This window comes from Pezoporus wallicus, unplaced genomic scaffold (genome assembly GCF_028554395.1).
Source record: "Pezoporus wallicus isolate ANWC-B61680 ecotype Strahan unplaced genomic scaffold, APGP_CSIRO_Pwel_v1 contig_3876, whole genome shotgun sequence".
NCBI classification, from domain to species: Eukaryota; Metazoa; Chordata; class Aves; order Psittaciformes; family Psittacidae; genus Pezoporus; species Pezoporus wallicus.
Genome location: NW_026636085.1, coordinates 975,902 through 989,102, shown reverse-complemented (window position 1 = coordinate 989,102; position 13,201 = coordinate 975,902). Strand labels below are relative to the sequence as shown.

Genomic DNA, 13,201 nt, shown 5'->3' with positions numbered 1-13,201 from the left:
AGTAGAAAAAACAAAATCAGTTAAAAGCTTGTGTGTAAAAGAGAAATAGGAATCAGCCTTCAAGCTTTCAGTTTTCCAGGCTTCCAATGTCTTCTGTCTCTCTGCTTTCCTAAGGGAGGCATGTCAATCAAGGTACTTCTCAATAATGTTTCATGGTACCTTCTCTAAGGGCGCAAACCTGCACTTGGTAACAGAACATGTACACAAACTAAGTGTTTGGGAGCTTCTCTGCCCTACATTACTTGGAGTGTCTAAGTGTCCCTTACTCTCCAAAGCAGTAATCCCCACAACTCTTCCATCACACGTTCGAAATGTGGGTGTTTGGAGCAAATGCTTCAAAGACACTCGTGTGTGCCAATCCTCAGCCTACAAAATGCCAAACCGTTACAAAATCATTAAGCAGGCCCCCTTGCAGATGGCTGGAGGCATGTCCACAGCAGGCTACAGAAGGGGCTGCAGGCACACGCAGTGTGGCTCTGATCTAGCAGGTTGTGCTGAACCACAAGCTGAGATCCCCGGCACCACAGCATCATGTCCCATGCTGTACTTCCCAATGGATTGATCAACTTGAGCACAATACTGTAGTGATACAGCCCAATGCAGCCTTGGAGTATCTGTGAGGTGGGTTGGCCCTGGCTGGATATCAGGTGCCCACAAAAGCCTTTCTATCAATCATTCCTCCTCACCAACTGCACAGGGCAGAGAACATATAACAAAAGGTTCATCTGTCAAAATAAAGACAGAGAGAGACCATACCAGTTACTATCATGGGTAAAACAGATTTAACTTCTGGAAATTAGTTTATTACCAGTCAAATGAAAGCAGGATAATGAGAAATAAAACCAAATCTTAAAACACCTCCCTTCTTCCCAGACGCAGATTTACAACTGATTTTCTCTATTTCCAGTGCAGGCTTCCCACAAGGTCATAGCCTTCTTTGGGCACCCACCTGTTTCAGCATGGGGTCTTCATAGGCTGCAGGTGGATATCTGCTCCACCATGGGCCTCCATGGGCTGCAGGGGATCAGCTTGCCTCACAAGGGACTGCAACACAGGCTGCAGGGGAATCTCTGCTCTGGTGCCTTGAGCATCTCCTCTCCTCCTTTCACTGGCCTTGGTGTCTGCAAGGATGTTGCTCTCACATATTCATCTCTCCAGCTGAAATTGCTCCCATGAAGTAACTTTTCCCCTTTATTAACTGTATTATCCCAGAGGTGTTACCACTGTTGCTGATGGGCTTGGCCTTGGCCAGTGGTGGTCTCATCTTTGAGACAACTGGCATTGGCTCTATGGGGCATCGGGAAAGCTTCTGTCAGCTTCTCACAGAAGTCACCCCTCTGCCCCCCTATAACCAAGGAATTGCAATGCAAACCCAATACAATCTGAACCAGTCTCTCCATCATAAGTCATGCCTGTCATCTGTCAAATTTCATCAGGCCACACATGTGGTCCAGGAGAGCACAAAACTGGGTCTCTCACTTCCACATAAACCATCTCAAACTCCCTGCTACAGAAGCCACTGCATCGTCTTGCTTTCCACATTCAATATTCTGAGGCCAAATTATCAAGTTCTGGTGATTTAATTTGACTCCACTCCTGACCAGAGCAGTTTAATGGTGCTAGAATAAGAAATAATGCTGTATTTCCATCCCAAAGAGACATATTCAGACTTCTTCAGCCGATCAAGTTGCTTATTGCAGCAGGATTGGGCTAGATGACCTTTGAAGGTCCCTTCCAACCCAAACTATTCTATGATTCTATGATTATATAAACAATAAAGGCAGAACCACAGCACAGAGTTGGGGATGTAGTAGTATTCCCTCTCATAGCCTCTCTTACTGTGACACAAAAGCATGTGGGTGGAGAAGCTTTACCACTGGCCTGACATGGTCATAAGCAACCATGTGCAACTGAGAGGCTTCTCAGTACCTTGCCTCCTGGGTCAGCACCATTTACATGTCACTCCTCCCACAGCGTGATGCCTAAAGGCACCGTCTAGCCCTGCCTGAACAGCCTGTGAGCAGCTCACATAGCAGAATTTGTCTGCATAAACTGTTGGTTGAATACACATGAATAATGCATAGAGCTGTAATAAAATCAGCTTGGGAGCAGGGGAAGAAAAGGACTATGTTTGCCTGGATGATTCAGACAGTTCTAGTTAACAGGCAATAGGCCAGAGGGAGAGGTAAGGAAGGTCATGCAATTGAAGAAGCAGCCAAATAGGAAATGGTGGAAGAAAAGAGAAATTGGTAAGTCTACAAGTCAAGTAACCTTCACTCTTCAATAAAACTGAATAGCAGGTTTTTATAACTATAAAGTTTAAACTCCTTAACTGAATCTTAGGTAGTTTACCAAAAGAAATTACATTTCTATCTTGTCCCAGTTCTTGTATAAATCCAGCTTCTATACAAAATCCATAAGGTTGAGATCCCTGAATGCATATTGTACCAGATGCTTCATTTTGAACTACTTAAACATTCTGACATTTATGCTTTTGCATAAATGCCTTTGGATTTGGGAAACAGAAATATAAATCCCCCTGTAGAAATTCTAAGTTAAAAAAACTGTCAGGCCCTTATTGAACAAGACACAGACCATCTACATACCTCTTTCAGTAGGTACGGAGGTGCCAGAAAAGAAGTCGAGTATCTAAATACCTTGTACAATGGGCTTTCAGGAAGACATGCAAGACAGAGAAAGAGAACATATGATTCTACTTCAACATTTTTTTAGACCCCTTAGATTTGAGCTAGTCTCATCCCTTCCCTTTAGGGAAAGAAATAGGTCAGACAAATTAACTGTCTTTTTGCATATGTATGAAAATGAGCAAGGTAGCTTCACATCCGAGAGCACTGTTGGAAGGAAAAGAAATTATGAAGCCCTCTATATATATAACCATCACTAAAGACAGATGAGATTATATTCAAAAGATGATACACACACTCTCATATTCTCATTTTGGGCACACATCCTAATCTATTTGAAAGCTTCTGCTAACATGAAAAGGATTTGAATCCTGTATTTTTGTGTGGCAAATATGAAGGAAATGGAAGAACTCCATAACTATGGAATGCAACCTGAAGTTCTGTTCTACTCGTAAAACTAAATGAGCAGTACCAACAGGTTTCTTATTAATTTTCCTCCCTGGACTTCTTTGGAAACCTGTGATAAAATTCTTCTCTGAGCTGAAAAACCAGCATGGAAATGGGAAAAGAGATGAACCCCACTGCTAGTCCTCCCTCAACAGAAGGTACAAGATCCCTTTCCAAACTGCTGGCTTTTGCTCCTTTTCCATGCCTAAATATAGTTCCACCTGCTGTCAGGATGCATCTCTGCTCCTTGTTCAGCACTGTGTTGAGATCACAGCCACCTACAATACTTTCTGCAAGCCAGGGCACACCCTCACGAGGATATCACAGTGATCCCTTACTGCTTGCTCATCTTGCTTGCAAAGACTCTCTGAAACAACCTGGCGGATAGAAGGTGAATGGAACATAGTGCCAGGTTATTCAGGTGCAACAGATAATTTGGCCAAGAAACTTATTCCAATGTAATTGAGAATTAAGCCGGGTATGAAGATTGTTGAAACAGATGAAGATAAAATACAATTTCAGTTTATCTTTTACCTTCAAGGCTTTGCTTCCAAATGATAAACTAAATGCTAAATATGCAAATTAAACAGCTGCCCTGTTTTAAGACAAAACAAATGCAGAATTGCTGAATAATATATCTAGTTAAAATCACATATTTTTTAATGGGTATCGGGACTTTAAAGTCTGAACTTTAGAAGACATCTGGACTAAGCCTGAATTCTTCAAGTGAAAGAACTTTAATAATAGTGGGCAACTTTGATGGCCTTTCTTTAAGACAGGGCTTGGTTGATAGCTATGCTTCAAGTAATATCCATTCCTCACATATTGTCTGCCTTGGACAATGTAATTGATTTTGTAGGGAGGATTCCACATACATCACCTGGATCATGTAGCTGGACAGCCATGTCACCAGACACTTCTAGAGAAAAAGAAAAACAAACTCCTCAATTAGAAGAAATCTTAACTGTTTTTTTCCAGTCAACGTATTTAGAATGATGAGCTAAATTATGTTTTCTTGAGAACAAGACTGTGATATATGAATAGGATTGTCTCAAAATTCAGTTGCCAAGCTATGTGGTAATTGTTCTGTTAATAACCTTCCCGATCACTACTTTAATGTGCACGCATACAATGTTGTTATGTATAATAGTCTGCATTACAGCATGGTATGCCTCCACATCATCAGAAGCCTACAATCAGATTTTAGTAAGATAGATGTAATGTCATCTTCTCTCCAGTGGCTTCCAAATTAAATTAAAGCAAAGTCTATAATTTCTGATTCATATCCAAGACGACTGTCTTCTGCATGATTCAAGAATCAGCTACTTGGAACTGCCTTAGGAAAGACTGAAAAGGTTCAAAGATTCAACACAGGCCTTTTGGCTTTCTCAGCTTCCAGAGAAATCACAAGTTAGCTCTTGTAAGTAGTACAGGAAATGGTCTTTCATGTATGGACCGATGTAAATATCCATTCTGCTCTTTAACTATGCAGTTAAACTTCTGTGATATTAAACTACCCACAATATGCTTTTGATGCAAAAAGATATAGAAAAATGCAGAGCATCTTCCTTTTCCTTTTTTATGTAGGAAATTAAATTCTTATGTAAAGTCTTTTCATACCTGGGGTCTTAAACAAGAACTCTAGGTTCTCATCCTAGTCCTTCCAGTAATGTTGGGTAGAGCTTTTCTGTCTCCCCCCCCCTTCTTCCTAGCCCTCATCACAGCAAGGCCCCAGTCTCCCCTGAATTTAATATATATAAATATAAATATTTTAACATATAAATATTTAAATATAATTTAATAGCCAATAATTTTAATATATAAATCAGTATTTAAATAATATTTAATATGTAAATATTTAAATATAATTAATATATATAAATAACAGCATCTATGTCAAGGAATATAAAATAATATTGGGTTTTTTGCTTTTTTGTCCTTAAAATCTAGGAAAAACTACTTCACAATTTCATGGTTTAAATTTCCCATTACGAGGTAGCATGCATGGAAAAAGAAAAATCTATAGCAACAAGAACAAAAGAGAAAAGGAATACAACTGATGTAAAAATGTTCTTTTGAGCAACCTGGTCTAGTGGAAGGTGTCCCTGCTCATGGCAGAAGGGCTGGAACTAAATGATCTTTAAGGTCCCTTCCAAGCCAAACTATTCTATGATTTATTAAATGCCACAAATAATAACAAATAATGAATAATGGGACCTAGTTCATCAGCCCCTGCTTAACTATTTTATTAATGAGATGCCAATGTATCCAAAAAAGTTTAATTTGTATACAGGGTTGGTGGCATAGAAGACATGCCAAATAAAATCAGTTGGGAGGGAATCTTTCAGCTCTTCCCTGAGTAAAACACTTTTTATCTAAACTGTCAACATTAACATTTGTGTAAAAATTTTAGAAGTTGGCACCATTTTGAATGAAGTTTCCATTTCACTTACAAAGTTATAGTTATTGACTCTTAATATAGCCACGAGCCAAGTAGATTATTTTGATTGACTTCTGAATTTTATTATAGCTTTCATTCACTGAAAATTTGTTGGTTTGGCTCCCGATTATGACCTGAATTAAAAAGTACTTCAGGAACTTTGTACGGAATATCTGTTTTCCAGTCAGGTCTATAGCATGTAGTCTTTCATCTCAAAGACAAAATATCAACGAGAGATACAGGAAAGTGAACTACTGTCATTACCCCTGTTTGTCTGATAGAATACATTAGAACAGTCATCTTTCATAGAACTGATCTGACCCAGCAGGCACTGTGCAGTGCTATCTTACTTCCTGAAAGATTTCCAAATCTCATCAACTTGATAGATCCATCCTTGAATGAAGAGGTGCACTCTGGGAATGGGGACAAGAACTGTGACATTGCTAGGCCTAAGGCAAAAGACAAATTTAAGATGAAGCTGGAGGATGCTGGACTCCCACTGTCTCTTCTCAGTGAAGGCAAGTTTCATGACACTGTGACTTTCACTGAGTAGCTAAAGAGTCTAAGTGAGAGAAAAACACTTAGCCCCAAAAGAAAAGAAGCAAAGCAACATATTGAAGATTCAAATGTTTTGCTTTTTACAAAGTCCACCTTGTATCATTCCTTTCAAAGTGATTTTGGGTTGTCTGCTGATTTTTTTAGTGTTAGAACACTACAACTCCTTGCTCGACTTCTGATGGTATTTCCCCTAAAATCCTTCATCCCCTTTTCACTCCAGAGTATATATCCTTAGTTTTGTATTTTTCTATCAGTCAATTTACCTTACAGTAGTTATGTCTGGCCTGAGCAGTCTGCCAGTGATGTGAAAATGCTGTGTGGTTCATCAGTCACTGCAGAACAGAGTAAATATTAACTTGATGCTACTTCAGTTTTCTACCTCAGTATTCCCGGTTGATTGATAGCATTTCCTTACTTTTCACAGTTGCAATGCTAGGATAAATATTTGGAACTGGGCAAAGAAAGTGCCACATCTGTTATAGATGTCAACATTCAATAAAAGTGAGCAAATACCTCAACAGGGTAAGACTGGAACTGGGTTTTTCCTTTCCCATGTTTTCTTTCAGATGGGAAATATTCTTTATTTTGGGGACAAGATTAGGGTGATCAAGAGCATATCAAATTGTGTAAATCCTGATCTCAACATTTTTGACACAGTTTAAGAAAAAGTAATATAAAAAATAAAAACCCCTAAGTCATTATTTTGCCCAAGGGCAAAATACAAACTTTGCTGCTGTCGAACATTCTTCAGCCTTTAGGTAGGACATTTTTAAATTTTCAGATTTTTACAAATAAATTTTTATTGAAACTGAAAATATTTTCATGGACTAATAGTGACCTTTTTTGTATATTATTTAAGAGGGATTTTTTCTGCATCTGAAGTATAAAAAAAATCACATACTTAAGATTAATCTAATTTTCAATCATATTATAATCATGATCACTTTCTGAGGTGATCAGCTCTGGAGGAGGCAGGCTCTTCAATGGAGCAGGGGATTGTGGAGTACAGGGGGATTTCCTGAGTCAGGGAAGCCTCAGGGGAGCACAGACACGCACAGCCCATGGTCAACCAACCAGGGATCCCACCAGCAGTACACACAGAAGGAAGTGGGGACAGTAATACAGAAGGAAGTGGGGACAGTAATACAGAAGAATGGAAGACTGCAACACCAAGGACCTGCAGGAGAAAGATATTTCCCCCAGAGCCTCATGTGCCCTTGCAGAACTGCTTCACCACTCCGCATACTGAGGATGAAAGACCAGTCACATTAAGAGGGATGCTGGAGCTGAAAAAGGCAGCCACATCTACTCCCTGTATAACAACCAGCACAACTGAGAAAAGGTGAAGGGTGATAGTAGCAGGTAACTCTCTTCTGAGAGGAACAGAAGAACCTATTTACTGACATGACACACTCTATAGAGAAGTGTGCTGCCTACCTGGGGCTCTAATCAAGGATGTCATGGAGAAACTACCAAGCCTCATATTACCAAGTCTCAGTCTATTAACTATTATCTACTGCTACGGTTTCACAACAACAGAGAATAGAGGAGCCATCAAGGAGAGGTGCTGATGGTGAATTTGAAGTTCCGGAACAGCCGTGTCTGTAGTGACCATGACATGGTAGAGCCCAAGATCCTTAGGTCAGCAAGGAGGATGCACAGCAAGCTTACTACCCTGGGCTTCAGAGAGCAGATGTTGACTTCTTCCCTGGAAGTGTTCAAGGCCAGGTTGGATGGGGTTTTGAAGTACCTGGTCTACTGGAATGTGTCCTTGCCCATGGCAAGGGGCTGGAACTGGATGAGCTTTAAGGTCCCTTCCAACGCAAATCATTCTATGATCCTATGACTCTGTGATTCTAAGTTTTTATGATTATATTTTGTGAAAAGCAAATAATATTTGTGTTCATAATGTAGTTTTTGTATCTAAAGGACAAAAATCTGGAGTCCAGATGAAAAATCTCTGCAACATCATCTAAGTACAATTTGTTTCAAGCAGCAGGTTTAAGGTCAACTAGTTGCAGGTCTTTCATTCATTTCATCATTCGATTCTCACAGACCAGGACTAATTTTCATTTTGCTCTTTACTTTGTAGCAAAAGATGTAGCAAAAATAGTTTTGCAACCAGGCATATTTGAACAAACATGAAGTGTGTGACATAACCCTCCTCTACAGGAAAAATAAGGTTCTGTTTTTGTTAGGCTTGCCTGAGTACATCCTAAGAAAATGAATATGAACCACCTTTTTACATGCATTTATGATAAATTTGAATGGAGGAAAGTGATATTAAACAAAGAGGACTTTGAAGATGAGGATGAGGATGACATTTGCTTCAATGTTTACCGGCAAAGAAGTCTAAAGAAAATGTTAACAAAGTGTCTTCTTACTTAAGGCTGTGCTCAAAAGTAAATCACACCTTTTGCACATTACAGTGAAACTTATCCCTTGCCACCCCAAACAAATTTGACCTATTGTGCTTCAGTTGTACCCCTGTGCAATTCTATTTTTCAGCATACATCACCTCTTAATTCAGAGTGGCAAAATAAATGGTTTCCAAAGGCAATAAAAATTGTCTTTCAAATTACTAATACATTGGGCTCCAGGCAAATTTCAAACACAGACTCTCCGGGATTGACCTTGTTTCTGACTAGGAAGGCCTGTTCCAAATGTCAGTCTAGTCAACGGGAATGTATTGACTTCAAAAGGGCTTTAAGAGGCCTTCAAATCACAATGATGGGAGAAGAGAAAATCATATGTATTTTCCTCTGATCTTTCACAAACACCAGGGAATGCTTTAGTTTGGGAAATGAGGTAAATATTTTTTTTGCCTCTTGTGGCAGACACCAAGCTTCCCCCTGGTTTCCCTGACCATTTCTGATTAGTTGTTCTGTTGAGTGGTTAAGCAAGAAAAGTCTGAGACAATGCTTCAGCTGCATGGCCCATTTATTATTTTCTTCTCTACAGCCTTCTATGTACATTAGTTTACCTGGGGGTAGATAACAGTTACATGAGCTAAATAGGATTCCTAATGTGTTCTGAAAAATCAGGGTACTAAACTAGGGGCTTCTCTGCTGAGTTACTTTGCCTCAATGAGAGGCACAGACCGAGTTCTAGGCTACATTATTGACTTGCTGTCTGTCTGCAAAGTTGGTTTTAGAAGTGAAAGTTGGTTTAGTTTAAGGAAAGTTTGTTTAAGATCTGCTCCTATCACATTGATGGAAAAAAAAACGAGAACCAAACATCTGTAAGGTCAGCTGAAAGAATTAGATCAGTATGCAAACTTCAAATAAAATGGTCTCCAGCATAGCCTGGCCAGAATTACTGGAAGTGCTGAAAGAAGGATGGATTTCAATGGGTTGACAAGAACCTACGTTGACAAAAATTGCAAGCAAGATTCAATGATTTTTTTTTTCTGCTGTTTTGAAGTAGTACCTGTGAATGTAGGACATTGAGTACAGGGACATATTCAGAATTGTTTACAAGTAAACAGATACTATATTAAAATGAAAACAAGTACAAAACCAGAAATAATATAAATATATAATTTCTTTTTCTGCTTGTTTACTTAATTTCTTTCCTTTAACCTTTGACTATAGGGATTTTTCATGGTGATTTAGAAAAAAACCTGTTACTGGAATGGGTAGCATCTACCATTATCATTGGAAAGTACCCAGAACTTCAGACATCATCACATTTTAAAGAAACACCTTGACTAGTTCGTGTTTTTCTATCAGATTGCACATACCTTCTCTTCTATTATTAGAAAACATTTGTGTGATGTTATTTAACTGGAGAGCATATTCATCATGACCACACTATATAAATGGATAACAGAATCATAAGGTTCCCAGAACCCAAGTTTAATGTTTGTTCACTGAATTCCAGAATTATATTGCTCTAAATATGCTATGTATGATATGAGCCCAATATGAGGCCTCAGGAATTAGCAGTGTACCACCTATCTTGTCCACTTCAATACCATCAGAAGTGGGTACGTATACTAAATATATCATTCATTTCTCCTTCTTCATACTCAGCTCCTCTGTCATTTACTACTCTTGTCTTGCCCCTAGAAGCTGTCTCTAGCTTCAACCCTTGTGTCCCTATTCCCTTCTTTTCAATGAACAATGCAAAGTTCCTCTGCCATAAGATTAACATGCCATATGTTACCATCTGCTCCAAACAGAGTGTCCACAGAAAGTGGTAAAAGTAAGTATTCTCACTCCGTGAAGAATCAGACCTTGATATAAGCTTTAAAATTCCCACACTGAATAAATAAGCATTCCCTTTCAATAAGCAAAGGTGTAAAAGTTGTTCATCAAAAGTAGTCAGGGTAGAAAATCTTATGCTAATGTGATACATCAGTGGTGTTATTTTTGACCATGATGTTATTCATACATATTTGTGAAATGAAGGCTGCACACCAAGCCATGCCAAAGGCATCAGCTGGCAAGGAATACCTTCACCACATGATGTGACGCAGAGTGATTTATACACTGTTATATGAAACTGATAATATATTCATGCATTCCCATACAAAAGAGGCTGCAGTGATTTACCAGCTTTCATTATGATGGAAACACGATTTCAATAATCTGCAAGCACGTTCTAACTTAGGGTTTTTTTTGATACTGCAGAACAAGATCCCTACATATCTCTAGGAGGAAGAAGATCTCTACATACTAGCACTGGCCCAGCATCTCCTCAAAAAGGGCTTTGAATAGCATAAAGTCTGCCAGAGAAGTGCACTCAGTGTGTGGGAAGGACAATCTGCTTTCTATTGGCTGTAATAAATCCAGCAGCATCTGCTGCTGTTCAGCAACGTTGCCACCACTACTCAATCTTTTAATAACATTTTTCATTCCCAGATAATATTCTGAGCTTTCCATTCAGTGTTCACCTCTTTGAACAGAGATGACTTGGTGGTATCCTAAAATTCATCACAGAACCTAATTCTGGAAAACTCATTATATACTGTTGTCATTAGGCAGGGGCTGGTGAAACCTGCTCTTAAGGCAGTACGAAATTCTAGTCCTTATAGCAAGATGAACCCACTCAACTCTGTCAGTACAAGGAATAATGAAATCAGGCAAGCTTTTCCATTGCTATTCCCTTTAATCATGCACTCTTTTGAACACTGGGTAAAAAGCTTAAGCTCTAACTCATAATAAAAAGAGGAAAGCAATTTAGCACACAGTTCTGATTTTCTGGACACCTGATGAAGCATAAATATGTGAAGAATATTCAAGGAGACTTCCCTTGCTCACTCCTGAAACCAATGGCCAGATGCAGAGCAAGAATTGTCTGCAATACTCCATGAAGTACTATTAAAATTCAAATTTTAGCCAGAATTACACGTTTTCCTGTATTCATGCCTCTGTGGCTCAGATGTTAAGCAAGAACACATTCTGACTCAGCTACAGTTTCAAATTATGATTCAGCTCTCTTATGCACTAGGAAGACCAGACACTTTCTCATTATGCACTGATATTAATATTGTGAAAATGATTATTCTACATAAATACAGTGATTGGTAGATAAAGAAAAATAAATACATGTCAACTAAATTAAATTAAAGTCACTTAGGAGATTCCAGAGTAAGCATTTTTAGCAATAAGTAGCCCTAGAACACACACAATAGTATATTTCAAACTTTGTTATCAGCCATTATCAACATGATGCTACTTCAGCACTCTAAAGAATGTGATGTTGTTATTAAATAAAGTCTATCCTGCTGACAACTGACTGAGAAAAAAAACATCAAACATCATTACCTATTAGACCAGATTGAAGTAGTTCAAAGTCTTTCTTAGATGAAAAAAAAAATCTTTTACCTTCAGTATGTACAGCAGAAACATAGGTCCAGTTATAGCGCTTGACAATGTCCACCATAGCCTTTGCTTGCTGTGCATCAGATGGAACAACTCTCATAAAATACTTGAACAGAGTTTTGTCGCTTAGGTCCATGCTTGTGGCAGAATAAGCAATCTGAGGTATATTGAAAAGCTGCAACAAGTTCTGGACCTGGATGGCAACTGAGCTAGAGCCAGGTCCAATTACACCAACAATGGGTTTCTTGGAGCGGAAAGATGATGACGATCCATCCACACATCGAACCATCCCTTCCTCTTCTTCTGATGAAATAAGAGAGTCCCTTATAAACTCAATGCTCTGCTCCAGAGCCACAGCAGAATGCCAACAGGAGTCCCTTATTTCACATCCTAGTGTTATATTTGGCAGCAATGTGGGGTCCAAATTAATTCTGTCAAGGGTATGTAGCATTGCTTCCACTCTCTGAATGCCATACTGCTCTCTCACTGCTCCACATTTCCTCTCATGAACCTTGTCAACGGTTGGTTGATGATGAACAGAGAATAGAGCTCCAATGATAATATCACCAGGCATGTGTGCAACCACCCTTCTTTCATTTGCCTGTGCTGAAACCAAAAGCCTGAAGTTCCCACAGACATCTTCCTTCAACAACAGGATTGCAAGGAACACCAAAAGGACCATTTTAGGAAATGGTTTAGGCTGGTAGAGACAGCATGATGAAACAAAATCAGAGAGCCGGTGAAGAGCAGTTATCAAATCTTTTGGATAAAAGGAGCACTATGCTGATGGTTAACCAAGAGTTTGCATGTATTCGCTAATGAGTTGCCATCATCTCCAGGTGGACAGCTATGCAGAGCTGTACATGTGATCATAATCCTCATAACCTTCAAAAATAAATAGAGAAAGAACTTTAAAATTAGTTATAATGTCAGGTTTATAATCTGTTCTAAAATTGAACCTATTGCTGTTGTCAATCATAGAATCATAGAATGGTTAGGGCTGGAAAGGACCTTAAGATCATCGACTTCCAGCCCCTCTGCCCAAGGTGCTGTCCAACCTGGCCTTGAACACTGCAAGGATGGGGCATTTACCACTTCTTTAGGCAACCTGATCCAGTGCCTCACCACCCTCATAGTAGAGAACTTCTTCCTTGTATCTTACCTGAACTTCCCCTGTTTAAGTTTAAACTCATTACCCCTTGATGATTATAATACATTGTCTCCTACATACATTTATTTCCATCATTATCAAACTGGAAAACATTACAGTACTTCAGTGCTTC

General features: G+C 39.0%; 2 protein-coding genes across 5 annotated transcripts in view; both read right to left on the bottom strand.

Annotated features, from left to right (window-relative positions):
• Positions 1 to 13,201, bottom strand: part of LOC130593674 (metabotropic glutamate receptor 5-like) — a 254,570-nt gene that overhangs the window by 231,066 nt on the left and 10,303 nt on the right. Inside the window, exon 6 of the mRNA XM_057399013.1 lies at positions 11,922 to 12,561. Coding sequence (XP_057254996.1) covers positions 11,922 to 12,561 — 640 coding nt within the window. The remainder of the gene's footprint in view (positions 1 to 11,921; positions 12,562 to 13,201) is intronic.
• Positions 1 to 13,201, bottom strand: part of LOC130593681 (metabotropic glutamate receptor 5) — a 255,284-nt gene that overhangs the window by 232,945 nt on the left and 9,138 nt on the right. For all 4 annotated transcript variants that reach the window (XM_057399023.1, XM_057399025.1, XM_057399026.1 and 1 more), the window contains one exon: positions 11,922 to 12,803. In XM_057399023.1, the coding sequence (XP_057255006.1) occupies positions 11,922 to 12,600 (679 nt within the window). In that variant the 5' untranslated portion in view covers positions 12,601 to 12,803. The remainder of the gene's footprint in view (positions 1 to 11,921; positions 12,804 to 13,201) is intronic.